The 23,131-nt window shown below is 35.1% G+C and overlaps 3 protein-coding genes across 5 annotated transcripts in view; 1 reads left to right on the forward strand and 2 right to left on the reverse strand.

Moving 5' to 3' along the window:
• Positions 1-15,060, reverse strand: part of LOC136806931 (von Willebrand factor A domain-containing protein 3B-like) — a 37,133-nt gene extending 22,073 nt beyond the window's left edge. The window contains exons 1-35 of one of the 3 annotated variants that reach the window (XM_067063499.1): positions 14,976-15,060; positions 12,652-12,736; positions 12,238-12,347; positions 11,890-11,962; positions 11,603-11,694; positions 11,418-11,515; positions 11,068-11,220; positions 10,741-10,900; positions 10,590-10,658; positions 10,386-10,492; positions 9,838-10,004; positions 9,444-9,625; positions 9,200-9,249; positions 8,963-9,061; positions 8,711-8,768; positions 8,530-8,610; positions 8,311-8,403; positions 8,039-8,176; positions 7,630-7,751; positions 7,484-7,538; positions 7,202-7,317; positions 6,868-7,083; positions 6,717-6,746; positions 6,439-6,571; positions 5,997-6,118; positions 5,730-5,780; positions 5,221-5,401; positions 4,783-4,833; positions 4,393-4,611; positions 3,891-4,037; positions 3,633-3,739; positions 3,108-3,136; positions 2,373-2,908; positions 2,046-2,236; positions 1,206-1,453 (exon numbers count right to left, since the gene is read on the reverse strand). In XM_067063499.1, coding sequence (XP_066919600.1) covers positions 1,206-1,453; positions 2,046-2,236; positions 2,373-2,908; positions 3,108-3,136; positions 3,633-3,739; positions 3,891-4,037; positions 4,393-4,611; positions 4,783-4,833; positions 5,221-5,401; positions 5,730-5,780; positions 5,997-6,118; positions 6,439-6,571; positions 6,717-6,746; positions 6,868-7,083; positions 7,202-7,317; positions 7,484-7,538; positions 7,630-7,751; positions 8,039-8,176; positions 8,311-8,403; positions 8,530-8,610; positions 8,711-8,768; positions 8,963-9,061; positions 9,200-9,249; positions 9,444-9,625; positions 9,838-10,004; positions 10,386-10,492; positions 10,590-10,658; positions 10,741-10,900; positions 11,068-11,220; positions 11,418-11,515; positions 11,603-11,694; positions 11,890-11,962; positions 12,238-12,336 — 4,273 coding nt within the window. In that variant the 5' untranslated portion in view covers positions 12,337-12,347; positions 12,652-12,736; positions 14,976-15,060. Of the gene's footprint in view, positions 1-1,205; positions 1,454-2,045; positions 2,237-2,372; positions 2,909-3,107; positions 3,137-3,632; positions 3,740-3,890; positions 4,038-4,392; positions 4,612-4,782; positions 4,834-5,220; positions 5,402-5,729; positions 5,781-5,996; positions 6,119-6,438; positions 6,572-6,716; positions 6,747-6,867; positions 7,084-7,201; positions 7,318-7,483; positions 7,539-7,629; positions 7,752-8,038; positions 8,177-8,310; positions 8,404-8,529; positions 8,611-8,710; positions 8,769-8,962; positions 9,062-9,199; positions 9,250-9,443; positions 9,626-9,837; positions 10,005-10,385; positions 10,493-10,589; positions 10,659-10,740; positions 10,901-11,067; positions 11,221-11,417; positions 11,516-11,602; positions 11,695-11,889; positions 11,963-12,237; positions 12,348-12,651; positions 12,737-14,975 lie in introns of those variants that run through there. The other 2 variants (XM_067063500.1, XM_067063501.1) reach the window with 2 other exon arrangements.
• A 3,261-nt stretch (positions 15,061-18,321) lies between these two features.
• LOC136806932 (uncharacterized) lies at positions 18,322-19,995 on the reverse strand. The gene is made up of 3 exons (XM_067063502.1): positions 19,876-19,995; positions 19,374-19,565; positions 18,322-18,456 (listed from the first exon to the last, which is right to left on the reverse strand). Exons 1-3 carry the CDS (start codon positions 19,961-19,963, stop codon positions 18,407-18,409), a joined length of 330 nt encoding a protein of 109 aa, XP_066919603.1. The 5' UTR covers positions 19,964-19,995; the 3' UTR covers positions 18,322-18,406.
• Positions 19,996-21,674: 1,679 nt separating this feature from the next.
• Positions 21,675-22,649, forward strand: LOC136807006 (uncharacterized). The gene has a single exon (XM_067063583.1). It carries the CDS (start codon positions 21,675-21,677, stop codon positions 22,647-22,649), a length of 975 nt encoding a protein of 324 aa, XP_066919684.1.
• Positions 22,650-23,131: the final 482 nt, after the last annotated feature.

The following is a 23,131-nucleotide window of genomic DNA, read 5'->3' on the forward strand; positions in this document are numbered from 1 at the left end:
CCCTGCATAGTTATGAATTTTAAGTTTTGCTTTCGATTATCATTTGCGACCAGCAAAGTCTTCAAGATGGTTGTGTGCATGTTGTGTAACTTGACGATACAAAACTACAAAATTTATATACGCAGACTGGATGCAAATTATGTTTTTCTGGCCTTGCCAAATTTTGGCTTTGACTGAATAGCAGTCAGTTTTTACATACCTCATTGGCCTTGCAGACAACTGACAAATGGTTTCTGTAATTTGACCAAGTCTACCAAAATACAGTTCCTGTTGAAATGTTATAAATATGAACTACGTTTTGCAAAGTTTTTGATGCAAATTGTGTTTTTCTGGAGTTTGCGCTTTGTGATTTAAAGTTTGTAGCTTGTTAGTTTAAAGTGTTATTGGAGTTTTATCAAGTAAAACAAAAAGTACAGTTTCTATGTATATTTGATGGATATCTTTATTTTGGTTCTGACGATTTGGCAATCTTCTTATTTTATTATTTCTAGATAAGATATGGATATTGTCTACATCCAAGGAAAAAATGTATCATAACTGACTGGAATGAAATTTACAAAAATTTAATTACACTATGTTTCTCTTTTATTTTATTAATGAACTATAGCTTAATTGTTTGATGTCATAGAAACAGTGCTACAATGCTAAAGAGAAGTATACTTTGAGGTTCTCGTGGGGGGGGGGGGGGGAGGAGCTCTCAGGCTTGTTTTAAATAATTTTAAATCAAGTTATCAAATGTTTCACATTTTGTACATTATTCAACATTTTTAGTCTACTCTGTTTCAGTACATCTCTTACATCTGTTAACCCACTTATTAAAGCTATCTAGCTAAGCTCTATTGGCTGACCTTCCAGCCTTGGCTGGTTTATTATCATTTAATCAGCACACTTTGTAACGTTAATTGAGTTTATGATGTCCATAATAAATCAGTATTTTAAGGGAAATGATTCATTGTAAACCTCCATCTGGGTCCCTTCAACTTGAAACCCCCACTTTCAACATCTTCTAGAGTCCAATATAAGGTTCTGGTTCTTTCAGCTTATAGTTGCTCTGTAATTGAAATCAGACATCTTTTTAGCCTTATGTAGTATTTTCTAAAGTAAAACATTTAAAATGACAAACTTTAGACTCTAGCATGTTCTGACCTAGAAAAAATTAAGATGTCTTCCTTTAGGTAATTTATACAAACAAGTTGTTAACTTACAAACAAAGACGCCAGTATCGCCTTGAGCTAACAAAACAGCATCAGAAGTCGGCGAGATGAGCACTGTCACGTCTTCATTTTCTCCAACATTCCTCTTCTCATCTGGTTCTTCACCATCCTTTTCACCTGGTTTTTCTTCATCCTTGGTTTCTTCACTTTCCACTCGTTCTTCGTGCTCCTCTTTCTCATCCTCAAGATAAGGTTTTGTTTCGTCCTCAGTTTCTTTTTCCTCGTTATCCGATACCGGGCTTAAACGATACACGCGGAGACTATGCTGTACTGTGGTCTATGATAAGTTACTAGATGTTTTTTTATGAGCATACAAAAATTCGAAAACAGGCTCGGAGATGCTTAGGACGAGGGCTTGACAAGGCTGAAAAATGCTTATAAGGATGCTTATATCCTAGGTACAATTCTAGAAAGATTCCGAAAGTCTGTAAAATCCAAACCAAAAACAGCCAAAATCAGGAAATTAAATTTTTCGTAGGCTCAAGGTAATGCTCAGCACATTTTTTTGACATTTCTGAGCCTTGATATGCTTTTAAGTGCAATACTTATAAAAAAACATGTATGTAAGCAATAAGTCAAAAGAAAATCCGATAGGGGATTTCGCTGTCGTATCGGTAGAACTTTTACACAGCCCATAAACTATACCAGAATTTTACAGAGTGTTATCGTTTACCTAAACAAAAAGATAAATTCACGTGTGTGTTTAAGTTCAGAAATTTTGATATTATTTGCAAATGAATTCATTTCATAATTTTGACCGAGAGGCAAAGCCCAAAATCACCTTGTTCATCCTTAGACCTTAGACCTGAAAGAAAGGTTGACGCCCCTTACCTTTCCCGCTCAGATGTCTCTTCTTCACTTTCTTTCTTTTTGTGTTGATCATTTGGTGTTGGATTCTGTTGAATATCTTTATTAAGTTCGTGTTGGAGTAAGCGATGGAAGAAATCTTCTTGTTGCACCAAGAGGCGATCAAACAATTCCTTCTGAATGCTCTCCATATCTTTTGGAGGAACATTTAATTCCTGTATTGCGAAGAAAGAATGCAAAGAAAATACACAGTCATACACGAGTTACGGAGAATTTCTAAAAAGGAAAACTTTTGAGTGAGTGAGTGAGTGAGTGAATGAGTGAACGAATGAACGAATGAATGAATGATACCTTATTTTCTTCTCCATCATTTTCATCTTGATTTTTCTTCTTCTGATCCAACTCTTCTCTTTCTCTCATCAAATCATCTCGAAGTTTCTCCAACTCGGCTTGTTGGTCAGAAATCTTGGATTCATTAAGAGCTAACTTATCATGGAATTGCGTTAACATCAGTTTCTGTTCATCTAATTCTCTTTGTTTAGCATCGTGCTCTTCCTCCAAACATTTTTGAATTTCTTTCAAAATTGTTTCTCGTTGGTTTTTCAGTTGGTCAATTTCATTGGAAATGGAGTCTCGCTCTTCTACCACACTCTCATTTAGTTTATCGCTCGTTTGTTCGCGTTCGTTCTCACTGCCACTTTCACTTTCACTTTCGTTTTCTTCATGGTCTCTGTCTACCTTAAGCTTACTTTGAGAACGATTTGAAACTGCACTGATAACAGACGAAGCACGCGATGAAACACGTGATGAAGCACGTGGAGTGGTTCTGGCCGATGACCTTGAAGTAGACCTTGACGAATTCGAGTCACGTGAAGGAGGTCTAGGAACTAAAAACGAAAATTCGACACGTTTTAGCAAAGCTAGATATCATAATACAGTGATTGTACAGTTTCATTATAATAATTAATAACATTCAGAAAGGGTCTAAATAGGGTCCAACGGTGAAATATGTCATTGGTTATATAATGTTAACTACTCAATAATAACCAATAAACTTAAACCATCAACATCAGCGAATTTACTCACCATGTAAGCTTTGTAGCGTCTCAAATTTTCTAAAAAATATAAAGGCAATAATGTTTAAACTGCTAATTCATTAAGGAAGGTTTTTTTTAAATACAGTCTTATCTCATCTGGCACCCAGAAATTTTCATCCAACACGCTAAAGGTCGGGAAAACTTTCAACATCTAGAAGATTTAGATTACGGAATTTTGCAGGATCGCGTCAAGCATTTTTCAGCGGGAGTTCTGGTAACCCAGCCCTCGTTTTCGGGGATCGGCGGGTCCAACCGAATAATTTCAGGTTTACGCGCAAGGATAGTTGATCCCGACTGAGGAAGCGGCACATCAAAGGCCGACTATCAATCATCTCCGATGGGTAGTTGGTCAGCTTCTTCAGAGAATTAGCGTGGGCTGCCGTCAATCTGCCATCGGAATATCAGATAAAATCTTATTCATCAGAGTGGAAAGGGTCGATGAATAATGAAAGAGAAATATCTTATCAAGAAAGATCGAATAAACCTAAAGAGCACGAGAATAAATGTTGCAAACCTGGTATCAAAAGAAGCGATATTTTGTTCGCATTCTTGGATGAATTTCACTGAAAAGACGAATCGTGATCGAGATATTTTCACCAGGTCTTTGCGCAAGACTGTGCACTAAAAAAAGAAGATGTTTTTGAAAAATCCAATCTTCCTTCTTTTCTGCGTGAGAGAGGATGGTTTGAATACAAGTAAGGCTAATACAAGTGATCCATCCTTATAAATGAAACTATTAACCCAATATATGTCGTTTGAAATCAGTACCAACCTTCCTGGTATCATATCTGACGATAGTATAGAAGTTATCAGTAGCCTTCATTTTGAGGGGTGATACTTGAACGATACCAGGAACATAAAAGATCTTTTCCAACTCCTCATTTTGAGCATGACATTTTACCAAAACATAATCTCCAACCTGTATGAAAAAAATTCGAATATTGTATTTGAAAGAAGAAAATAAAATCAGATTTCTAATAAATCCTTATGGGAACACAACAGGGTATATTCCCCTCATCAAATCTTCAAATAGTGTATCTCCAGTAAAATATACACGACGTATATGCTGTTACACCAACGTAATAGCAACACTCACTCAACTTCGGTATCTTGTGAATTAAAAAATGATTAGTTTGCCACTAGTTGTATCGTTTGAAGTCAAAATTAGTGGTAAACACCCAGTCTTTATTGGGTGCTTCCGTTTAACGCCATGAAGATCGCGAATAACATTAAAAAGGAAAGTTTCCCAAGATTGAAATAAAATCACTTCTTACGTTAAGAATAGGACAAGGGGCGGATCCACCAATAGGCATCAAATAACGAACTGACGTCACTTGTACTTCACCATCATCGAAAAGAACATTCACGAATCTTGCGTTCACGTACTTATTGACGATGGCTGGATAATAAAACCCGTCCAGATCCGATCGGGCTAATACACGGTGATATCGGAATTTAGGATTGGATGGAGTTTTACTTGGAGAATTCTTATTCTGTAAAAGGATAGAAAAAATAGTTATGAATGTAAATCCATCCTTCTTCATTTTGGGACGAAGTTGATGGCAAATGTTTTTGAAAATAATTTTGAGCTAATACTATACAATTTTTCAAAATATGGTAAAGACATCTGTTGGCCGCAACACATAGGTTTCACCAGTAAGTACCTTTTTGGGAGATTCTTTCTCTTCTTTTTCTCGTCGAGCTTCTTTGGACAGCTAAAAATCAAAGTTGTATGACTCTTATGTAAGAGAAAATAATTAGCATAGTGGATGCTTAATAATTACTAGATAATTGATCAATAAGAAGACGTCAAAATGATTAAAATTCATCACAGAGTAGTTAATGATCGAGACGAGATAAGCAATTTAAAGCACTAGTTCAAAGCATACGGTACGAAGGTAATTACACTTTGTAATGGACCAAGATATGATAGGCCGAATGTTTCTCAATATGATAGTCAAGCAAATCAATTCAATTTTATGCAGGAAACCTTAGGTTCAACTGACAGAACAGGCTTTTTAATTTATACGAAACTCCTAATCAAATTCAAATACATTTTTCAAATAAACCATTAGATTTTGTAATTTTTGTGTATACATTACCTGGTCTACGGTTGCTCTCAAATCTTTCGATTGCTTCATGTAGATAGAGCCTTGAGCTAATTCTTCTTCCAAAAAATCCAAGTCTTTTATTAATGAAGGTCCTTGTTCCTGTTGCTTAAAGTCTCGTTCAATTTCTTCTTTGAAATCTCGAAAACTCGACGGTTCATCTTCAGGACAGATTCTGCAAAATTAACAATGAAAAAATTCTTCTTGTGTGCTTAAAGTGTGCTTAATAAACATCCTCTTTTTGATTTTATCTTTTTTGGTTAAACTTCTCAGTTTTTACGAGGACCACCATTTCCAATACTAGGTTTATAAACCCCCTTGATCGAAATCTGTATCTTTTTCTTTCCATCTATGAGCTTAAATTAGGCAGAGCTGAAAAATTTTATTGCCTAAAACGATCCTTTTAAACTATTTCAAAACACAAAAAAAAATTTTTTTTCGACGGGGAAAAATTTTACCCCTCACTTTCCCCAGGTAAGGAGAAAGAAAAACACTTTTCATACTTTTCTTTGGCTTCATCTGACAGATTTTCCAGTACAAATTCATTCATTTTTCTAAAACAAAAGAAAGATTTGTATATCAGTTAATTTGGGACTTAAAACGGAAAAGGGGATTGTGAAATTAACGACTTCCTCCTAGCGCCTCCTAATCTATAGACAATTACTCTATCTCATTCTTTATTTTCAATTTCTCTAGAAAACAATTTTTAAAGGATTTCATTCCCAAAAAAATTCTTTTGATTACTCTTTTATGACTGTAGAAAAACTTACTCTTCAATTTTACTCAAAGCAAATTCCAATTTGTTTTCGTAAGTGACTAGATCAACAGCTTGAGGGTTTACGATTTGGAATTCCTTCGTTTTGCCAGAAGCTGAGTGGATGATAGGGAAGATCTGAAATTTCAAGAAAAAGCCTTTATTTATAATTCCATTGAGATTTTCATACCCACGAAAAGGTACAGTGTGTCTGACATAATTGTGATACCCTTTTTGTGACATATTTTTTGACTTTTTTTTCTAAGGTTAAATACAAACTTTTGTCTCTCCAATAATGCGATTAAGGAGAAGCTTGTAAAAAACCCACAATATATCGGACACAGTAATCAAACCCCTTATCCTGTTTAGGTTGTAGTACAAAAATAACCCAATCAAGGTAAATGACAGTGATAAAAAAGAAAGTTAATATGATAATAGAGAAATCAAAGATAGCTTACATCACCATAGACTTTAGAGAAGATCTCTTTATCCAGAGAGGGAATATACGTAGGCTTCTGTTGGATGATTGTTGGCTTTAAAGCATCCAAAATGGTCAACTTGCTGGCTGATAAACCATGAGTATGCAACCATCTAAAAAACAAGAGTTTACTTTAATGAACCTGATGATCTCCAAAATCACATAGGCGACATTTTGCAAAGTTATGGCTCATTCCTTGTCCAGAATATTTAAACCATTGAAAATAATGTGAAATATAAGATAAAGAAAAATACATACTTTTGTACTTCGGAATTTGTCTTTTTTGACCTGAAATAAACAAAAACATCTTTAATTTTGAAGCAAAGTGAAGTAGTATAAAAAGCTCAGTGTGCCAATATACTCAACATATCAGTCTCAATTTAACAATATAAACAAAGGATTGAAAAACCTTTTCTTTTTCTTTTTCTTCTTTTTTGGCTTTTGTTCACTTTCTTCTTCTTGATGATGATGATGATTCTTATTTGCAGAAAGTTGTCGATGGAAATTGTTGCTGATAGGTTTCTTGGGAACAGGAAAACCACTTCTTAATAACGAAGATCTTGTCTCGTTGTAAGCAATTGCTGAGAAAGGTCTCAACTTTGAAGCTTTGATTACATCATCATCCCTTTAAATAAAAAATAAAATTGCTCTATGAAGTTCTTTTGATAGTGTTTTGTTTATCGTCTGTTTAACAACAATACCAGGATAACAATATCTGAAAAATGCTGTTGGGTTGGGATTACCTTTCTCTTTTGAAGACTAGATCTTTGCTGACACACTCATTTCGCAGCTTCAACATTTGCTCCAAATCTCTTAATCCAGTTTCGATTTCTCTACGGATTAGTGCTAAATCTTCACTCTATAAAAAGTTATTTGGAATATTACACAAAGTTTGGATTAAGTTTCGTGATATGGTAAAAAGAATCGACTCAGGTAACTTTAATTTCATTTCAAAATCTAACCTATCAGAGATGAGGGTTGATATCATTTGAACGAGATTCTTTTTGACTTTCACCTATGCATACCTGGTGTGTAGGGGGCATTGAATCTTTGGTAGAAACTTCTGAGTAACAATGATATCTAAATCGAAGAAAAACCAAATACATTGAATATCAGTAGTTTTTCAACAATGAATTAGTTCTAATACCTCCATTGTTATCGGGGAACATACCTTCCTTTGGTTTTTTGGGACAAGTCGAAAAGGAATTGATTTGCTTCAGTATCTGTACAATTGAATGAGATAGTGTGTATGGGAATCTTGTCGTTCACTTGTGATAAAATCATATCTGGTGGCTGAAAACAAATGATAGCATAAATAACAGTAAATATAAAACTTTAATGAAATCAACTGCTTGTGGCTTTCCTCACCAAAAAGATTCTTTTAACTGTTATTATTTGTCTCAAAAACATATTTTTAGGCCAAGAAAGTGATACATCCTATCATCCCTCAAAATTAGTTTCCCACTCAACTTAAATCTTGAGAATTTTTTGCTGCTTGCTCAAAATTAGTCAGTTACTTTTAATATGGTTCTTCTTGATGATAAAAATGAAATGATGCGCATAATACACATAAATTGTACCTGATCAGGCTGACCGTCAGATAATAAATATATTCCATCAACCTCTTGCATTTCATTGGCCAAACTCAATGCACCAAATGTATTGGTGCTACCCTGAACCTGGAGCTCTTCTAACCATTGTAAAGCGTTTTGTAGATTCTATTGCAAAATGAATGAAAAAGCATTTACATTTAGATCTGAAACAATATTTGATGTCATGTAATCTTTTTTTATATTTCCAACTTCATTTAATAAAAAGATTTCAACTATACATAAAATACGTAAACACTTACATCAAAGGTGCATTTGACCATATTTTCTCTCCAGGAAACCACTTTTGAGCCAAAGCTCACTAAATTGAACTTCTGTTTGTTTGCAAGTTGCTCCTATAACAAAATATATAATTGATTCAACATCATTATACAGTGTTAAATATCAAGCTTGGGATGTTGAAATTCATAAAGAAATGTGTCTCAGCGGCTGTCAAACAATATCAAGGAAAATGTACTTACTTTACATAGCTTCAATAATTTGCGCTTAACGATGTCAATTTTGACAGCCATGGATGCTGAAGTGTCGATCAGTATTAGCACCTGAAAATAAACAATTTCCAATTTTTAAAACTCCAGTCCAGATTTTCCCATTAAATAAGAAATGCTTATGCTATAAAAGTTTTTGAATTTGAATGATTACTTTGTTCTCAATGATAGTTCCAAATAATTCACGACTGCCCCTCTGAAGCCAATCCAATCTAAAAATAAAATGTAGATGTTTAAGTTTTCTTTTTTTTTTCTGAAAGAGCAATATTAATCTATATTTCAATTGAAGCTTTGGTACTTAAACTGGGTTTTATGCATTACGTTTTTATAGTAATATTGATCAAACAATCATCTTGTTGAATCATAATACTTACTTTGAGCTAGATTTTAAAGTATATAGAATTACCTTTTCTTATACTTGTCTAGTATATCGACCAATTTTTCTCTGTATTTACGATAAACAGGCTCTGTCACATGAACATGTTTTATGCTGCCATCTTTCCAACTGAAATTGAGAGTTTATAATATGTTACTGTTACTAAGATGTTAGTAAATAATAAATCATAACAAAATACTAAACAGGTCTACTGCATACGTTTACAAATCAATTTGGATCAAGAAAAGTATTGCGATAAATTCTTACGTGATGTGAGCAAACTGGTGGCAGTACCGAGCGTTTACAAGTGAAGGGTCCTGAAAGGTAAATCCGATCTATCCTTATCACTAAAGGATCATTATATTACTCATGTTGCATCGTTCATTTGGAAAACAAATGACAGAATAGGTACATTAATCAGATTATGGTTGAGGTTTATGAAAAGTGATCATATGGAAAAAATCAATCTACAAGTTTCATTTTAAAGCCAGAATAGATAATAATTCAATACCGATGTTGGGACATCTAGTACACCATCACAATGATTGAAAATTGATTCCTTGAGAAAGATTTGTAGAGTCAATTTCTTTCTTCTTAAACCATGGATTAGCAGCCATTCCTTGGATGTCATATTCAATTCATTGTGTTTCTCTTCTTTTAAGGGTGGCTTTTCTTCAGGAAATTTGCTTGCAGCTAGAAAAAAAATTAAAAATAGGTCCTTGCATGTGTTTTACCATTGATGGTTATTTAAGATTTTTTTGAACAATACAATCCTGACAATCGCTGGGATTGGGTTGATTATCATCATTAATTACACCAACAGAACAAAAACTGGGCTTGAACAAAATATAATTGCAATGCAACTTCTGAAGTGAGGTGTGGGTATTGGTCCATGGGAAGCAAACCTTTTATTCTGTTTTCCTTTTGTATTTCATTGACAAGTTTTTTGACATCATATAAAGTATTCCTTGCTTTGTCCAACTCTTCCCATACAAGAACAACTTCAGATCGGATATTCTTATCTTGATTCATTGAATTATCACAATCAGTATTCATTTTGAAAGTATGAAAACTGAAAAATAAAATAAGGAATTTATAACAGGTTGACATCATAGATTTATAAAGACCAAAGGGCTAGACGTTGTGCTTTGGCTGAAAAGTATGCCGTGATTAGGTAGGAAAACCTACCTATGTCACGTGACATTTCAATAGAATTTCAGCGCTTGACCAATCAGAAGCTTCGCAAGTTTTTTAAAACAATAGCAACAATATTTTTTTTGATAGTCAATTTTTTTGCCTGCAATGGCTTAAAGCACGACATCTAGTCCATTGGGCTTTATTATATCTGTGGTTGACATCTGGTCAATGAATTAAGTGTGCTATTATTTAACAGTGATTTAACAACAAAACTATAACAGAATCTAATTTACAGAAAAAAGAAATTTCACATTACCTTCCTTTTGACTGTTTGGAGATTTGTGTAAAAACTTCATTCGCATTGTTTGGTGTCAAGGTAGATTGTAAGAAGACAACGTTTATCGGGATTTTCAAAGGTTTGATCTGTATATAAAAAGAGGTAATATTACAAGACATTCCTCCTCATGAAGTGATTCTATTCGAACATTAATCGGAAAAAAATTTCTGCTTTAAATGATACCTTTTCCAATAAGATTTCAGTTGCCCCATAAGCCACAGTTCCATCTGTCACCAAGTAAATAACATCAAGCTAAATAACAAAACAAAAAGATTACAAAACCAATAAAACACCAGGAGAAAAGATTCAATTAAAGAATAATATAAATTCAAACCTTGTTATTGCTTTCATTGGCTTCCGAAATTGCTTCTAAAACACAAGTTTTTGAATGTTCTGTAAGGTTTGGTTGATCTTCCCACCAATCTAAAGCATCACTGAGCATTCGTTCTGATGATCTCGTGTCTGATTGCCATTTACTATTTTCTAAGGATGCTCTATTGAAGAATTGAAAAATTACAATTAAGCTATGTCATAAAGACATTATCAATTTCTGAATAAAAGTTGCCATCACCCTTCATCCTTCAACAGAAATTTTCAATGAAAAAAATATTTTGAAATATGAGTAATTGAAGGTTTTTTAAAAATACAATGATTGCACTACCTGATAAAAATTGCCGACTTAAAAGATTCGAACTGCTCTCTGATCACAGAAGATATCATTTCTTTGTATGACAAGAAGTCTTCTTCATTTTTCTGTTGAATATCACAAAGAAGACACACTTCCTTTTTACCAATCATACCAAATGCTTTTCGACTAAAATGGAATTAATTTTTCTACTGATGATTAGTTAGTACCCAAATAATGTAAGAAAAACAGCTACCACTTAATGTAACTAATAGAATTTGCAAGAGTGGTTGAAATGAAATGAAAGGTTTCAACAGATATTGAAAAGTTTTGGAAGAGATTTCCCTTTAAATTTCTTAAAAGATATTGTCAATGAAGCATAATACCTGCCCGTGTTAAGCCACTCAAGCCTTTGTTTATATAAATCCATTGCTTCTGTGAGTTTTTGTTCATATTGTATCAGTTTTTCTTTTGACGCTGTAACCTGAAGTAGTAAAATATCTGAATCAAGAGCGATTTGACAAAGAACATTTCCTTTGTACCTGTAAAGAAAGTTGCAAAAGTTACTTACGTTGAAAAATACTCCATCTGTATGGCCAACTTTCTTGAACAAGCCCTCGCCGTATTTAGATGTGACAGGTTTTTGTAGTATTTTGATGTAATCTGAAATCAAAAAGATCTGACAATGAGTTTGTAAATGTATGTTTGTAAACACATTTGAACATAGAATAGTTTAATGATCAAGATATTTGTAAATGATTTGTTGATTCCTAAGTTTGTGAAGCGGATGAGACATAAAGTAGAGCCAAAATATCTTAACAGACTTGTGGTATGTTTAACAATTAAAAAACAACCTACCATCACAGTTGCGAAATCCTACTTTTGAGAGAATCTGCTTATATTCTAAACGTTGCTTCCTGAGACCAAAACTCTGCAATGAGATTAATGGATAATATAGCTAACAAAATAAATGAAAATTTATAAAATTTTCTCCTTCAGTAAGAGCATATAACAGCCAACGATTTCAATAAAAAATTATTTCTAATTAAAAAGAGATTAACTGAAGATATTGATCACATTAAACATAGAAAAGCACAAATAAAATCATAGTACTTATTAATGGTTGGATTAAGATTAACCTATCATTGAAAACAAAACAGTATCCCCAGGACCCAATATTAATCAAATAATATATTATGTACTTACATTTAACCATTCTTCCGAGCCTATGTTTAATGACACCTTTTCGTCCTTACTCAGTAATTTTTGTTTGGCTAATCGTAATTTTCTTTCTACGTCTGACATAATTAGATTCTCTGAAATAGATTTAAGTATCATTTAGCTAAACTCTAATTCTTGTTTTGCCTGCCATATTAAATACAATACTTCAATTCTGGCATATAATACCATTGAAATGATAATTGAGAGCACTATAATTTTTGCAAAAAATAATTTCTAAAATCTTTGATGGCGTATTAAAAAATACACAATTTCTCTTTCACTTTGAGTAGGCTTTTAAATCGAAATATGAAAAAAATCTGTAGGTGGAACACATGCAAATGTCTGGAACGAAGAAGACCAAATTAGTGGCAAAACGATGGAGCGTTTGACGTCACTCGCATTGCAAGTAACATACACACTTGTTATTTGTTAATCCCATCGGGCGATAGGCGGTGGGCGTTCTCTAATTCTCCAATCGGGGCGTCTGCATGGTCATTTTGAATGAAAACAAAAAAGTTAAAAAGGAAGCGCTATCAGTGAAAGTTATCGTGACATGTTATGACAGAAAGTATGATTGATAAACTTGGTGGAGTTATCAAAACAAATTTGTTGTCAAAGAGATTTTAGGTGAAAATGCAGGCCAGATATCAACAGTCCCATGTTTCGGCCAGTCGTCCCAAGTTAGAGCAGTTGACAGTTGTGACCCCCATCATCTAAAACTTGCGCTATAGAAAAACACTCTTGTCCAAACTTTCTGCACAGATTTTTTTGTGAAACACTTTTGATTAAGTGTTGTGGAGTGTTACAAGATCAGTCAGGGAAATCCCTCAATTGCGGTATACCGCAATTGCACTAGTTTTTATTTTATGGTTAGCCTACAAAGTAAGTTCAGTATGTGAACAGAGTAGTAAAACATACAACTTTTCTATTTTTCCTTTTTTTTTGCAAAAGTTCTAGGAATGAAAATAAAGGGATAATGATAATTGAATACTATCCTTTATTGATGATCCGCAGCACTATTGTAAAGCTAGAATTGCTTCGTGTACTCTTCGCTTGAGAAAATGATTGACAGATTGAAGTTTTTCAGCCGCGCTGACGTTCTGTGAGCATTCTCGGCTCAATCCTCGGACCACGCTAAAAATGGTAGACTGAGCTGTGATAGATCATTTCGATGGAAGTTGTTGGAATGTTTACAAGGCTCTTGACAGAAAATCGTTTGTTTTATTGTCAATGATGACAGTGCAGTTATTAATTTTGTTGGATCTGACAAATTGATGTTTGTAAGTGCACTTTATAGTTTTGATTCCCATTGAAGAATCATATTCTGGTTATCATGTTATTAGATGCTGTTTTAGAGCTTTAGAGCTAGCCTGATAGTACGAGAAGAAAGGTTTTCTATATTAAAAGAATCTAATCTACGGAAAAAATATTTTGTCTGTACGTTAAAAAGATATGATCAATTATATATATGTACAAAAATTGCCTGTTTTCTCCTTGAATCTTGAATTCTGTTTCTTGAATAGACCTTTTTTCAAACTGGCCACCCATCCCATACATAATTATTACAATATGCATGATACAGTAATTATGCATGGCTCTATCATTGTTTTTATGGCCGGACTACATAATTATTCAAAAGGTCTATAAACTGCAACTGCGGTATATGAAAAATGTAAAAGTGTTGTTTATACCGCAATTGCAGTAAAAAATTACTACCGCAATTGAGGGATTCAGGGGATTTCCCTGACCGAAGATGGCAGGTAGTTCCATCAATATGCCAAAAACATTTTGTCAACCACCTTCACTTCAAGATAGGCCACCATAGAATGAACTTCCCTAGTTATGGATGAACCATATTCATGTGGCTTTCAGCCTTGCACTCCATCGCAGAGGCTAATCAATTTTAATTGATCAATTTTTTGACTAATGACCAAGTTAAAAAATTTTAATTTTTTTATATTTAGTATTAAAAAGGCATGCATTCAAGTAATAAAGGTTTTAAAAATTTTTCTCTGGGCTAGTTAGTAAAATATCTCAAATAGGCTCTGTGATGGAGTGTACACATGAATATGGTTCATCCTATATAAGGAAGTTCATTCTATGATGGCCTCTCTTAGAGTGAGGATGGCAGGATGGCTGAACAAAATGTTTTGGTCATATTGATGGAACTTTGTATAGAAATCTTCAAAATAAAATGGAACTTTAAAATGGAATATCTGAAAAAATACTAAAGGTTGAAAGATAAGCGACCCCTTTATCTTTATTTCTTTCACTAAACTTGGTTTGACATTTTGCAAATGAGTTTGGAATTTTGACTAAGCTCCCGAAAATGCTGGTACTTTTCCAAAATAAAATTTGGACCTCCATCCAGATACATACCGTGAGAAAGGGTAACTTGCATCAGTGGAGGCTAACATGCATAGCCCTCAAATGAATGACCTGGCTGGTCATTAAAATACACATACGCAGCTCCGCTCGCAGCTCTACTCTACCACTTTTGTTTTGATTTATTTTCGTATTTTAATGACCAGCCGGGTCTTTCATTGAGGGCTATGCATGTTAGCCTCCACTGATGCAAGTTACCCTTTTTCACGGTACTATTACTATACATAGATATACAAAGTTAGTAAGTGTAAAAGTTAACATTAACAAGGAGAGTTTTATCCAAAATGTATCTTTCCTTATGGATATTGATAAAGCTTCATAAAAAGAATAATAGATACCTAAATTCTAAATGCAGATCTCACCAGAAAAAGTAGGTCATCAGTGTCTCTAGGACGAAAATCAATTTGTTTATGTTTTGTACTCGATTACTCCTAGACTAGAAACTTAACTTTGAGTTATCTGATATTCCGATGGTGGATTGGCGGCCGCCCACGTTATCTGATATTCCGATGGCGTATTATCTGGTACTTATCTGGTACCAGATGTGGAAATACGACACGCTTTGCTCTGAAGGTCGGGCATATTTTAACATCTGGAAGATTTGCATTACGGAATTTGGCCTGACCGCGTTATTGACTTTGTCTAAGGAGTCTGAGTACTATTCGGAATATCAGATAAGATGGCGTATTGGCGGCCGCCCACGCTAAAGCTCTAAAGGAGCGGACCAATTTCCCATCGGAGAGGAATGATAGTCGGCCTTTGATGTGCCGCACCCCCAGTCGGGTTCAACAGCCCTTGACCGTAAACCTAGAAGTATTTCAGTTGGACCCGCCAATCCCCGAAGAAAACAAAGGGCTGGGTTACCAGACCTCCCGCTGCAAAATTCTTGACGCGGTCTCGCAAAATTCCGTAATGTAAACCTTCCAGATGTTGAAAATTTTCCCGATCTTCAGAGCTTTAGCGTGTCGGATGAAAATTTCACCATCTGGGTGTCAGATAAAACTTTGAGAGAAAACGCTCAATCAAAACGCATGCTTACCTGATATTCCGATGGCGGATTGGCAGCCGCCCACGCTAAAGCTCTAAAGGAGTGGGGAGTGGGCCAATTTACCCTCCATCCGCCGCATCCCTAGTCGGGTTCAACTCACAGATATCTGTAAAGCCCAAAGGGCTAGATAGGCAACTTTAAGCTTTCTCCAGCAAAAAAAAGTGAAGCAAAAATTTGACTTTTAAAATTTCGTGCCGATGGATAGGATCTAGCATTTTAATTGTTTTCCGGAGCGCGAGATCAAAAATAGTAGGCGGCAAACGCTATTTCACATCTCTCAAACCGGTGAAATTGCATATTTTAGTCACGTGACTTTGGTAGGAAATCCTCCCAAACCTAGGCTTCACTTTTCGATAAAAGCCGCAAATCTAGCCCTTCGGGCTTTACAGATCTGTGGTTCAACTACCCTTTTGCGTAAACCTAAAAATATTTTAGTTGACCCTGTCAATTCGATGTTCGCACGGAGGCAGTCCCGGCACGCCAAATATTAAATATATACTACACAATTTTTGCACGGAGGCAGTCCCGGCACGCCAAATATTAGATATGTTAAATAAAATAAGTTTTGTCTAAAATCTAGAAGGAACACAAAAGTTCAGAATCACTAGAACTATATGAGAGCGAAGAAGAAAGACTATTTTTGCTCCATGGAGTTCTGCTGCCGCGGGGGCACAGGAGAACCGAACTCAAGAGCAGGGCAAAGTTAATCTTTCTTCTTACCCAAGTTGTCGTGATGGCAAGGGACTCGTTTCGTTTTTCAGATAAAAGTTCTGATAGTCTTTTGTAAAAATGTTTCGTTTCTCTCCCCATTCCGCCCATTGCGGTGAAAACAATTGGGGGTAAAGGAGCCGTGCTCAACTTTCATGATTCTTGAATTGTAAACGTTCAATTTCCGAAAACGAGGGCTGGGTTACCAGTGCTCCCACTGCAAAATTCTTGACAATGACACGGCCTTGAAAAATTCTGTATTGTTTACTTTAGTCTCTGAATCGCAGGACCTCTTCAAAACTGCAGGTAAGAAGCGCGAAGTCGTTAGAGGATGCAAGCAGCCTAGTATTGTTTAAACTTTCAGCCGATTTCCAGATGTTGAGAATTTTTTCGACCTTCAGTTAAGAGCTTTAGCGTGTCGGATGAAAAATTGTGCGTCACCACCAGAGCAGATAATTGTTCCACTACACGTTTTATTTTATTTTTATAAGAACAAATTATATAATGTTTTCATTAAATGCTTGGGATCGGACAGGGCCATGCACAGACTACAGGCATAGTCAGGAAAAACTTCAAATTAGAATGATCTAGGAAAATCTAGGGGGCTCCCCAGGGGCTGGCCGGCGTGTGACACGTGAATGAGCTTTTTTTCTGTCGTGAACACTTGAATTCTTTATAAGCAACCCCAATTTTCGGTTCAGGGCTGGAGTTGCTAAGGATTTTGCGAATTTCAGCCAAAAGGTTGCTTATGGATTTTGAGCCAAAAATGTCTAGCATGTAGCAACTTCAAAAATGTTGGCTTTTCATCTCATTTTATGTCCAAAGTCCCTCAAATTGAGTATCTATTTGAATACCATCGGTACACGTTTTAATGCCTAATAATGCCGAAAATGCCTCTTCTTTAGGTATTTTGGATTGCTTTCCAGATTCATGCTAAAATGTTCTGAATTGGTGTATCAAAAGTTATGACTATTTTTCTATTAAAAATAAAGATGAAAAATCTGCCAAAAAGATTTTGAGACAAAGTGGCTTTTACAAAAGTTTTCGAAAATCTATTTTTGGTTTGGTAAAAGATACACCATCTACCGCAAAAAAAAATGTTTCCAAAATGTTTGTCTTCGCTGAGAATAAGATCTTCAAAGTTGTAATACTCTTCGAATAAAGTCTTCATTTTCAAGTCAAGGGCAAACAGTCATGGTTTGTCTAGAGAATATGCCTAAATTTCTCTAAAACGCACCTTCTTTGAACATGGCCCATTTAATAGTGACTTCAAAAATAGATAGATCTTAAATATTTTCCCTAAAAACAAAAGCAGATTTTTCAAAAATTTCTAAGTCAGTTACAATTTTTGTTGACTCAAAATTGAGTCACTTTTTTAAAAATGATTTTATAAATTTCTCATGATCTACGTTAGATATTTAGTTGTTTTGAATTGTGATTTCAAATATGATGAGTATAAATTAATTCGGTTGACAAGCTCATTGGGAATGTATATTTGACATGGCGAAAACTTGTTGTCTGCTCGATTATTTTTCCTCCAATTTAGTGTGGAGAGACTAAAAGTTTCCTCGAAATTTTTGAGCAGTTTGAGAGTCAAAAGTTCAGATTAATTTGTTTCCTTCTATTATTAGTGCAGCACTGCCTCTAGAATATTTATTTAATCAGTTGCATTGAGTTATAGATATGATATGTGGAGGAGGTTAATCTAAAGAATCCAACATTTAATAAAAATAGACAAAAAGAACGACAAATTTCATAAAATACGATAAATTTAGCCATAGAGCTACGAAAGCAAGCAAAAAGAAACTGGTAATTCTTTAGGTAATAGGCCATAGAAAATCACAAAGGTAATTGTTGTCATAAGCCCTAAAGAATAGCCCCTTACCATGCGAGAGTACAGTAAATGAACAAAAGACACCAGAAGTGGATTAATTTTAAAAATATTGTTTAGAAACAGGATATCTAGTGGGATAAAAATATAATACACATTCGAAAAAATTGTTTGTTATTTGTCTACTCTTCATCTTCGTCTTCTTCTTCCTCTTCTTCTGTAACTTCGAAATCTGTAAAAAAGATCAAATAGAATCATCGCATATGGTTATCAAGCTTACACTGGAACTACCTAAATTTCTGATATACTTTACTAGGCGTACAAACTTTCATGAGCAGAAACTTTTTCGCGATTTTCACGAATTTTAGCCCTTTTTGTGAGTCTTTGAAAACTCTCGAAGGGGCCGTTCACCAAATTTTATGCTCGTGAAAAATCCTTGACAAAATAGAAAATCTGCAAAACTTCTAATCCAGAATAAAAAAAATGTAAGATTTATGACACTTTTTTAGCCAGTTAAAGCCTCTTGGTCAAAGGACAAAAGCTTTAATCCAATCCAAGAAGTATTTGTACTTGTGAGCCATTTTTTCGTGTGAAAATTTTCATTTCGCGAATGTTTATGCTCGTGAAACTGGTTTTTCATCGAATTCGCGAAAGTAAATGTGCGATTTTTAGACCTCGCGAAAATTTCTGCCCACGCAAGTTTGTACGCCTTAAGTATGCTAGCGAATCCTTTGTCTTGAGTGCAGTCCAAAATGACAGTGCCTTGTGCAGGACAAGCTTCCCGATAATATACTTTTAGAGGCCACCTACTGTATGGAAAGTTGCAATTTTGAATAACTCGCAAAATATTTCCCTGAAGGCATATCAGGAGAACAGACGAACGAACGAACGAACGAACGAACGAACGAACGAACGAACGAACGAACGAACGAACGAACGAACGAACGAACGAACGAACGAACGAACGAACAACGGTTAATTTATAGGACCTCCACCGGGGTGGGTCCAAAAAGCTGTATACAAAAAGTGTATTTTTATGAAAGTTTCTGCTTGTGAAGGAACAAGTATGGTATATACACTTAAAAACCGATTAACAATACCCCAAAATTCGAAATTCAACGAGATAAAAGTATGAGGAAATGCAGGTACCTCCTTCAGTCACTTGCTCTTGATTTCTTCGCACCATAGCTTGGTATGTCAGTAACATTTCACGAGATTTTGGAGCAAAAACATGTTCACGTCTAGCCTCTACCATTAGTTGTGGTAAATCTCTTTCAAATTCATGAACTTTGTATCCAACAGCCAATCCAAGAAGTGTCACTAATACAATTCTTCTTGGTTCTATAATAAAAATAATTGTTTTATAGGAAGAAGAGTATATACAAGGGAGAATATGTTAGCCTTACAGGCGTTTCGTCATAACTTTTTGTAGAAATTAGCAAATTCGACAACGTGTTTCAGGTGTTTGCGATCGGAAGTGAATTTTTTTGTATAAGAATTCAAATAGTTTAGCAGAAGATGTCCTCTACTAATGATTGATGTGAAAGCCTCAATATGACATGTAAAAACAACATTACATTTACTGTTTATTAAAGCAGCAACTTTTTTCTAAACTAGACAAACAAACTTAAATATCAAAGATGAAACTTACTGTAAAGGAAATGTAAGCCTTGTACTTTATTTGCGTATAGGGCAGCGAAAGCACCTCCACATGTCCACCAAACTATTGTTTTTATCATCTATTTATGCAATAAAAAAAAATTGTTTCATAACATAAATTTTAAAACTTAGACAAAAAAAAAAGACAAAACATTTGTGCCGAAATTTAGTTTTGTAGTTGACATCTCAAAGCTACCACAAGCTGAAAATACTTGCTAAACTCAAATCTTTGTGCCCAGTCACTGTTCAGAAGGGCATCAAATTTTAGATGGTGTCTATCACACGTTTCAGCCTTTCTATAAATTTCAGCTGATAAAAAAGGGTGTCGACATTAGACCAAGTTACGGTCAGTCAGGCACATCCTGGCAAATGAACGGGGTGAGCATTTGCATGGGGTATTCGTCACCCAGTGTAAATGAGATAGGACGTCTCAGGCTAAAAGCGTGAAAATGAATAAAAATGATCTTCAAACTGAAAATGGGAAAAAAGGAAGAAAACTGGGAACTTTATTTTTTCGTTAAAAGTTTCTTCAATTTTCGAAGACAAAATTGACCAATGGAAAAACAATTTCATCTATGCAGTTCTTTGAAATGAAGCAAAATATTTCCAACCCGGTTCAATTGCGTGGGGTATTCAGTGCTATTACATCACTTTTGTTTTCGACCCCTTGCATTTGCCACCAATCGCAAGTGAAAAATACCCCATTCATTTGCCAGGATGTGCCTGCCTGACTGACGGTAATTGTTATTCAAAAGACCATTGAGTTCGCCAAAGCAAAACAACTATTTATAATCCCAGTGGCAGTGACCCCAGTTTTCAGAGTATGACAGAAATCATCAAAATCTCAAGGGCAAAGAGTGCTCACATCACTTTTTAAGGGCAGGCAGGGGCAGGCGCAATCAAAATTTTGATAATATCTACAGTTCAGGGACAAAATCATTGAAAAATGGCTATATTTACCTGTCTTTCTGGCTTTTTTTGTGGTGGGAGACGGATTTTATGGGCAGAGTTTTATGTTGGAAATTTTCCTTGGGGGCAACGATGACATGCTCTGAAAACTGGCAGTGACACAGTCTTTTTTGAAAGGTCATCTGCATGTATCATAATCGAGTGTTGATGTTATAATAATATCATGTATTACTATATATAATACTTGTCTGTATAGTCCTAAGTAAGGGCCTAAGGAGGCAATCACAAATATATTCATGTCGCGTCGCCCGACGGACTCTCGAAAATTGATTAGAATTGAGTCGGTGAGTCGGTAAATTTGTCGGACTTTTTCTGTCTATGATGATAACTTTTATTATTGCCGTTTTTTTGCGAGCAATTTCTAGCTAGCGCATTCACTGCATTTTGACTTTGTTTATAATTACATACAGTGTTCATAATGACGCTCAGAAAACACAAGTTAAAAAACACAAGTTAAAAAACACGAGTTAAAAAACACGAGTTACAAAAAACACGAGTTACGTTAAATGTGACGTCATCAATGGGAAATTATGACGTCACAAGTAGATAATTTAACTCGTCAATTTATGGTGCACCATAATCCTACGAGTTAATTAACTCGTCAATTTATGGTGCACCTTAATCTTACGAGTTAATTATTTATTTATTTATTTATAGAAACTTGAAAGAAATGGCATTTGTGGAAAACTTCTATCCTGGATAAAGTCATTTCTTACAGGGAGAACACAGAGAGTCTCTGTCAACACAACGCTATCCAAAAATGCAGATATCATATCCGGGGTGCCTCAGGGTTCTGTGCTAGGTCCCCTTCTGTTTCTTGTAATGATACAGGATATTGATGAAGATATATACAACGCTGTCCTGTCTTCATTTGCGGATGACACCAGGCTGATGAAAGCACTGGCCAGTCAAAATGATGTCCAACTTCTCCAAAACGATCTCAACTCAGTATACAAATGGTCAGAGATCAATAATATGCAACTGAATGGACTCAAATTCGAACATATGCAATATGGAAAAAATGAAGAGCTGAAACCCTATTCAGTTTATTATTCTGATACTCGAGATCAAATTGAAACAAAAAGCCAAGTCAAAGACCTTGGAGTTACTCTAGATGTAGATATGAGCTACAATCAACACATCAAAAACCAAATCAACAAAGTGAAATCTATCAGCTCTTGGATATTTCGTACTTTCAAGACAAGGGACAAAGATGTCATGTTAACCCTTTGGAAGTCACTTGCCATTCCACACCTTGACTACTGCTCTCAACTATGGTCTCCATCAAAGAGATGTCTCATTCAAGAACTAGAGCTGCTACAAAAATCATTCCTGAACGGTATCCCCTCGTTGAGCCACTTAAACTATTGGGAAAAATTGAACCAACTGAAAATCTACAGTCTTGAAAGAAGAAGAGACAGGTACAGAATCATTTACACGTGGTGCATACTAGAAGACATTGCCCCCAATTTCAACTACAATGACGAGGCAGGCGGCGTGCATTCTTACACAAATCAGAGACTGGGTAGAAAATGCAATTTGAAAGCTGTAAATGTCAAACATAAAAATATCTGGAGAGGTTGTCTCTCACAAGAAGGACCAAGGCTCTTCAATGCTCTGCCAAAATCCCTTAGAAACCTAACAAACTGTACCAAACAAACCTTTAAACAGCATCTTGACCAATTCCTCAGTACACTGCCAGACGAACCGCTGCTTCCTAATTATTTCAACTTCAGGAGAGCTGACTCTAACAGTACAACAGTAATGGTCAATCATCGGATTCAACGAATTGGATGAGTACCATAAAGTACATAATCAATAACGAAGTATCACGAAGTAAGTATAGGAGTATATTTCGCAGGTCTATTGACCTCTATGAAACAATCTAATTCAAATTTACAGTTCATCGATAACGGTCTTTTTACATATTTTCTTAAAGTAGAGCTTAGCCCGAGGGCTACCTCTCACTTTCCATACACAGCATTCATCCTTCTCATTCTTTAATGGTTTCAAGTTCTTTCTTGGAGAAGTCATCTGTTACACTGAAATTATCTTTGTTTAGTTTATGGACTGAGGCCATAATTCTTTTCTTGTCTTCTTCATTGGCCAACGTTACTTTCAATGGCCGCCATCTTTTCGTCTTGAACATATCATCCTTTCGAGCACCGATTCGTTCTGCAGTGACAACATTTATCTTTAATCCCATACGATTTCCTACAACTTCCTCCACGTAATCTTTGTCACCGGCCCGCTGTTCCTCTTTGTTCTCATCTTTATTT

Source organism: Clytia hemisphaerica, unplaced genomic scaffold (genome assembly GCF_902728285.1).
Source record: "Clytia hemisphaerica strain Z4C2 unplaced genomic scaffold, Clytia hemisphaerica genome assembly, whole genome shotgun sequence".
Classification (NCBI taxonomy): Eukaryota; Metazoa; Cnidaria; class Hydrozoa; order Leptothecata; family Clytiidae; genus Clytia; species Clytia hemisphaerica.

Excerpts from the sequence above, each read along its gene's own strand:
- LOC136806932 (XM_067063502.1), bottom strand. The coding sequence starts at position 19,963 with ATGATAAAAACAATAGTTTGGTGGACATGTGGAGGTGCTTTCGCTGCC. Across the intron at positions 19,566-19,875 it reads AGGCTTACATTTCCTTTACA|AACCAAGAAGAATTGTATTA; the intron begins GTAAGTTTCATC and ends TTTTTATTATAG. Across the intron at positions 18,457-19,373 it reads AGAGCAAGTGACTGAAGGAG|ATTTCGAAGTTACAGAAGAA; the intron begins GTACCTGCATTT and ends TCTTTTTTACAG.
- LOC136807006 (XM_067063583.1), top strand. The coding sequence starts at position 21,675 with ATGATACAGGATATTGATGAAGATATATACAACGCTGTCCTGTCTTCA.